This window comes from Urocitellus parryii, chromosome 15, assembly GCF_045843805.1.
Source record: "Urocitellus parryii isolate mUroPar1 chromosome 15, mUroPar1.hap1, whole genome shotgun sequence".
Classification (NCBI taxonomy): domain Eukaryota; kingdom Metazoa; phylum Chordata; class Mammalia; order Rodentia; family Sciuridae; genus Urocitellus; species Urocitellus parryii.
Genome location: NC_135545.1, coordinates 27,718,758 through 27,725,526, shown reverse-complemented (window position 1 = coordinate 27,725,526; position 6,769 = coordinate 27,718,758). Strand labels below are relative to the sequence as shown.

General features: G+C 60.1%; 1 protein-coding gene across 1 annotated transcript in view; it reads right to left on the bottom strand.

Moving 5' to 3' along the window:
• Positions 1–1,953: 1,953 nt before the first annotated feature.
• The window catches only part of Nkd1 (NKD inhibitor of Wnt signaling pathway 1), a 70,941-nt gene continuing 66,125 nt past the window's right edge, over positions 1,954–6,769 (bottom strand). The window contains exons 7-10 of the mRNA XM_077793252.1: positions 5,598–5,745; positions 5,128–5,212; positions 3,330–3,457; positions 1,954–2,661 (exon numbers count right to left, since the gene is read on the bottom strand). Coding sequence (XP_077649378.1) covers positions 2,078–2,661; positions 3,330–3,457; positions 5,128–5,212; positions 5,598–5,745 — 945 coding nt within the window. The 3' untranslated portion in view covers positions 1,954–2,077. The remainder of the gene's footprint in view (positions 2,662–3,329; positions 3,458–5,127; positions 5,213–5,597; positions 5,746–6,769) is intronic.

The window sequence follows — 6,769 nt, the reverse complement described above, 5'->3', positions numbered from 1 at the left end:
TGCCAAGAGTTGGGACCTCAGCTAGTCTCAGGGTCCAGGTCCCAGAGAGGGAAGAACAAGGACACCTCTCAGGCTCAGTCACACCTGGATGCCCTCCTCTCAAAGCCAGCCCTGCCTCCCCCGTGTCTGGTCACATTCAGCTCAGTTTGAGTTGGGTCCCAACTGAACAGAAACCCACAGCCTCACGCAAGGAATCTAAGACCCGGGGGCTTGCCTCTCCAGTGGGTACCCGACTCTGCGGAAGATGGCGCCCCGGCCCCGCCTCTTACTGTGTGGCCTCAAGAGAGTCACTTAGCCCCTCTGAGCCCCAGATGGGGTGCCTGAGCCTCTACCACCTGCCTGTGAGGGTGGTCCTGAGGGTGGTCCTCTTCTGTCCCGGGGACGAGGGTAACTAGAAGCACTACTGAAAGGGTGACCGCAGCTGCTCCCCACCACACCAACCCCCGCTGGAGGCAGGACCCCAGCTACAGGACCAAACAGCAGGAAGGAGGAGCTGGAGTCCAGACTCACTGTCCCCTCTCCAGAATGCCCCTGTGACCACATCCACAAGCTCCCTGCTCCTGGTGATCTCGGCCACAGGGGCCCTGACAGAACCCAGAGCAGCAGGAACGTGGGTCAGGATTTTCACGCCCCCGGAAGGCCCCAGCATCCCTCGGTCATGTCCCCTACAGATGTCCCTCAGCCCCCCGACTCTGCCAAGGATGACCCCTCCTCCCTCAGGCCCATGGGTGGGGTGGCCCCGGGTGCTAGCCTGGGCTTCTGCAGTGTCTCGGGATGCTTGTCCTCACTCTGTCAATAACCCCTTCACCAAACTCTCCTCAAAGGGCCGAATTTGAGTATGTGATGTTTTTGGTCGGCCCCCGCCTGGTGGACAGTGGTCCTTTTCCTCCTCTTCCCAGGTCCCGGCCAGCAAACTCCTCTCTACAGAGGACAGTGCCCCAGGATCCCGACCCTGGCCCTCGTCCCTATTCCCCTCCAAGCATCTGTGCCCCAGCAGGTCTCTCCACAATCGGAAGACCCCAGATTTTGAAACAGGACCTCCGATGCGGCAAGTGGCTCTTTGTATCTGATGGCCGTCCAGCCCACAGCAGGCACCAGGGTCACGTCTGGTCTCAGGAAGCATCCAGAGAGGTAGACCAGATGCCCGCACACCAGCAGCGGGACTTGAGACGCACTTATAGGACGGTGCATGGACACGGAGGGGCGGCGTCTCCCTATGGATATGGAGGCTGTCGGAGGACCCCGCAGGAGCACAGGTGTTTGCCGGTGGTGAGACACCAGGTCCCCACGGCCAACACCGCACAGACTGCTCCGTCTGGGGAAACCAACGTGTTTACGTGGCTGGTTCTCTCTTTAGCTAGCGGTTTCCAAAACGAGAAGGCTGGTTTCAGGGACGGTCCTTAAACATGTGGACATCTGTCTTTCAAAAGAAGCGAGGAGAAGGGGGACGGAGGAGGAGGAGGAGTGGATTCTCATGTGGTGCCTGGCAGGAGAGAGGGGGCTTTTGGGGGTGAGGCTGTGAATCCCACTGGGAAGGCGTGAAAGAAAACTCCAGAAAGGAGCGCTAAGGTCTCCAGGTTGGGACATAAAAGCACAACAGGAGGGAGGTCGCGTGTCTGCAGTCCACACTGAGATCCCTTGTCGCATGTCACCACCGGTTAAGGGCAAAATCGAATCAGAAGAAGAGTAAGAGGTAGCAGCTGTGGGTCTCTCAGAGACTCGGAGGCGCTCTGAAGCCGGACGGGGGAAGGGTGTTCTCCTGGGAGAGAGGGACTGGGGTGGGGTGGAGTTTTGGCTCCTGCGGCGCTGGGAAGGGTGTGGGCCGATCCTCAGGGACCCCGCAGCTCCGGAGCCCCAGGGAGCCTGCCCCGTCTGCGGGCCCCTTCCCAAACCCCGAGTCGTTTCTGGGGTGTTACGCGGTCCCCACAACATATAAATAAAAATTTCCTTCTGTGTTTCCATGGATCTTCTACAGGAAGGCTAGCTAGATATTAGTGGAGTAGCAATAATTATTAATAACAATCGTCGTCATCATAACAATAATTAATAGGATCGCGCCTCGGGGAGGGGCCTGGGCCTAGGTCTGGTAGAAGTGGTGGTAGTGGTGGTGATGTTCGTGGTGGTGGTGGTGCTCGTGTCTCTGGACCTGCCCGGCCGGGCTCTCGTACACCACCACGGCGGGCAGCTCCCTCACGTGCTCCCGCCCCAGGACCGAGCCTGCGCCCAGCGGCGCCTGCAGGCCCCGGCAGCCCGGCTGGCTCTCCTTGGCTCGGTGCTTGTGCTTCTTGTGCCCGAGGGGCGCCAGGGTGGGGAGGAGGGCTGGACTGGTGGCCGGGTGGGCCGAGGGGGACACCACGGGGACAGCAGGCGCCAGAGGGGGCTTGCTTCTTGCTCCTCTGGCCACGTGGCCCGCACCCACGCTCCTGCCCTGAGCCTTGGGGGATCTCACAAAGTGCTTGCTCCCGTCCTGGGCGCCCCGGAGCCGCTGCTGGAGCTCGGAGACCTTGGAGAACGGGGTGTCCAGGAGGTGGAAGGAGCCTGGGTCCGCGCCTTGGGGCTTCCGGTGTGGGACGTGGACGGCTTCTGGCTCATGGGAGCGAGACCGAGCGGGGTTGCAGGTGCGGGGGGGCAGTTCTGACTTCGGGACCGCAGACGGGGAGCCTAGAAACCAATTCCACAGACGTTTCATGAGCACCTACAGTGTGCGGGGGCTACCCCCACCCCCCTGAACCCCAAGAATGATAAAGGCCGGCTCTCCGTTATCAGGGCTACCCACCCCAATGCCCCTCGCTGCCTTGAAGGGAAACTCTGAATGGAACCTCCTATCTGCTAAGTGGTTCTGTAGTAGATCTTCAAAAATAATCATTCTTCTCTGGGAGAGAGCTGGGGGACAGAGATGGTGACCGAGACGAGATAATAAGGTTGTTGGGGCAGGAAAGAATTCCAAGCCATTACCCAGAGGAGACCTGTGGAGGACTCTCGCAGGGGAAGGGGAGAGGAAGCCGGAGGAGGGAAATGATGGGCGGTTGGCAGGGTAGGGAAAGAGTCACCAGAAGCCAGAGTGGCCACGTGGGCAGCAGAGCAGGGAGCCATTATGGTTTATCACCTGCCGAGTCCTCAGACACTCGATTTTGTACCAATCTGTGCATGTATCACTTTAAATCTGACAATGCTTTTAATGTCCCCTCCTCCAAACAGAGTCTCTGATCTGTCTAGTAAAAGCCACTTCTCCCCACAAAGCCCGGGGGAAGTGACCACCACTGGACATGGTGCGTCTGACCCGTCCGGCCATGGCCCTCTGCACCCGCCCCCATGCCGGTGTCCCTTACCAGGCCCAAACTGGGATGTGTAGTTCTCTATCCCTGCCAGGTCCAGGTAGTGGTTTCTCCTCTCGATGTTCTCGTCCACGCAATGGTGGTAGCAGCCGGCCTGCTCCGGGCGGCTGTCACCCTGGAACCTGCCGTGAGGGAGGCCTGTGAGGGACCAGGCACTGGGCTCCGGGGGACACCCCACAGGCTGCCAGAAGGCTGCGGGACAAATACTGGACCCCTGGATCGTCCCTCTGGGTCTTGGAGTGAGGGGACGGGAGGACGGGACCTCTTTGCCACCTCTGTCTCCATCTCCACCCTGCCCACGAGACACAGCCCCCTGCCAGCCTCCTGTGGTTGCTGGGAAGAGTGGAGAGGGTTTCCCCTTGAACAGGCCAAAGGCAAACGTGCAGAGTTATTGGTGAGAATTCAAGGATACTCCAAACCAGGCTCAAGCCGGAGATACCCACTGCAGCCAGGCAGCCAGTACCTGGGTTCCCCAGGGGGCAGGGGCAGCGGAACCCCCACACTTGGTGTTGAGCCTGGCAGACTCCACGACCTGCCCAAACCCAGGGGCCTCACCAGCACATATGTGTGTGTGGGTATTAGAGTGAGTGTGTGCGAGTGAGCAAATGCATGTGTGCATTGTGTGTGAGCATAAGTATCTGTACATGTGTGCATGTGTGTGTGCTTTGGGTGTGTGTACAGGTGTGGGTGTACATGTGTGCATGTGTGGTGTGCAAGTGTGATGGATGTTTGCATATATGTGACTATGTGTGGGCATGTGATTACATTGTGTATGTGTATTTCCATGTCTTGGGTGTTTGTGTGTGTGTGTCTGTATGGGGTTGCATCTGTGAATATGTATGTTAGTGTACATGTGTGCACATGCATATGTGTTTTCACAAGTGTGTGCATGTGCACATGTGCTTATATTTGTGTGCATGGCCATGTGCACAAGTGTATTCTATCAGTGTGCAGTATCAGGAGTGTGACAGTGTGTGTGGGTATGGTGTGTGGGTGGATGTGCACATGTGTGCACATTACTGTGTCTATAGCTGTGTGTGAGTGTGTGTAAGTGTGCCGGCACAGGCCTCCTTCCTCCCCTGCAGGACGCTGGGCCACCTGCTCCTCCTTCCAGTTCCACTGTGGTCTGCCCACCTCCTGCAGGCCAGCACCCCCCCCAGCTGGCCTCTGGCCCGGCCTCTGCCTGCCACGCCCTGCTCTGACCAGCTGCCTTCTCCCTCCCGGAGAGGACTGACCCCTCTAGGTGCTTCCATGCTGCCCACCCACAGGTGTGACTGGCTGCACACCTGCGGCTCTGTTGTCACTCAAAGCTTGTCCTTAAATAGCCTCTCCCATCCCCTTTGCAGGTGCAGAAGTGACAAGAGGTGACATAACTGCAGCCTCGTAGCTGTTACCACAATTTTGAACCCCCCCATGTCTGAATAAACGTGTCCCAGGCCACCCTAGGGAGGGAGAGGCACTTGGGCTTTGTCTTACTGCATGGGAACAGGCCACCTCACCCAGCAGGAGTCCCAGGAGCTGCCCCAAGCCCGTCCACAGGGAGGGGAGGTACGCAGGCACCCAGCCCACGCTGCGTCCACCCCACGCACTGCCACGGGGCTCGGCATCAGCAACACGGGCCACAGCTCCTCAGCTTTCTAAGGTTTGATTGTGGAGCTGTGTGCGAGATCCTCGGCCCCTGAAGAGAGCCAGACTAGAGCCTCTGGCTCGGCATCTCTCAGGTGCAGGCACACAGCTGGTGCTCAATAGGTGTCAGGAGCAGCAGGCTGCCACGGGTGTGCGCCTCCGGTACCTGAGGGGCGCTCGCTGCCTCTTCTCCCAGCTCCGCAGCTCTTCGGCCGGCTTGGTCTCTGCTCTGGGCCTGGTGCTCTGCAGGTCTGAGTGCCCCCGCAGCACAAGAAGCATCGATGAGTGGCTGGCTCCTGGCCCTGCCCGGGGCCGCCTGGCACGCAGCCACAGAAAACTGCCCACAGCAGCTTTGCCACCACTCTGTGGAGGGTCCCTGAGCTGACACTAAACACAGGGGTCTCGCAGCTACTTGTCCCACTGACCGCCAGCCCCTGCCGTCCCCAGCTCCACTTGCTGGCTGCTTGCCAGGCCCAGGCCACCTGCACACCTGTGCCAGAGCAGGGCCTCCCTTCCCCACCCCCGCCCTAGCCCTTCAGGACCCACCAGACCCCCAGGTGCAGGGTGGCTGCCCGCAGAGCCCGGGAAGCCCCTCCCTCTCCAGGCACTGCCCCCTGGACATGGAGGGTCCCTCACCAGCTTGACTGAGGAGGGTGTTCCTCTTGCTCTGGCTCCCATCGGGGGCCACGGTGAGCTTCACCCGCAGCGTCTTGCTGGAGGCCGGGGAGTGGTTGACGGAGGAGTCGACCACCTCGTAGATGGTGTGCAGCAGGCTGGTGATGTCCTGCGGGGAGCAAGCGACACCCGCCGGGGGTCAGCACAGCGCCCTCACAGGCCTGCTTGGCGTTCACTGCTGGGACCCCCGGCCGCCCCAAGCAGAGATGGGGGGCTGGATCTGGAGGTCCTAGAAGCAGGAGTGAGAGCAGCGCGGATGAAGGGAGAAAAACGTATTCAGAAAAGATCAGAGGGCAGGTTACAGCCACGGGCCACTGGGGTCCAGTGACACCGGGCACTCTGAGGGACCATGTGCAATCTGTCCCCAGTAGCCTCACTGCTGGGTGGTGGGTTTACAAACCAGCCCCATCCCTCCCACTCCCTAGAAAAGGTGCTCCATGTGTGCCACACCCCAGTGCTTCTAGCCTGTCCTGCAAGGGCTGAGCTACTCCCCGCACCACAGGAAGCTCCCTGGCTGCGCACTGTCCCCAGAGCACCAGGTGGACCGAGAGGTGGACTCAGGGAACATGGAGCTGGGGCACGGGCAGCATCTGGTCGGATGAACATCTTCTGAGCAAAAAATGGAAAAGCAGATGTGTCCCTACTGGGCACGGACTTGGCCCTCCCCGTCCTATGCCGACTGTCCAGGGCTGGCGGTGATTAAATTGAAGCCCAGTGAGGTCATGCCCGAATCCTCCAGGGCTCATGCCCCTGTAAGAGGAGGAAACGGCAGAGCCGACAGGAGGCAGCGGGAGGGCAGCCCTTGCCACCAACCAGGTCAGCTAGGGTCTCCAGCTTCCACTCCCACCATCCTGTTGTCAAAGCCACCCAGTCTGCGGCCCTCGGTCACGGCAGCTGAGCTGCCCAAGAGAGTCCCTAGAAGACAGTCTGCGAGAACCCGACCAAATCTCCTCTCTGGGCCTCGGTGACCCCCGGAACCCTAACTGGGTCTCCAGCAGCACCTGTGCCTCAAAGACTCTGAGAGGGTGGGGGGTCCCAGGCCCCAGGCTAGGCTCCCTTGGTTCTGGGACCTGCTAGGGTCTTTTGTAGGGCAGCTCCCTGCTTGAAATGATATTGGAACCTTCTGGAAAAGG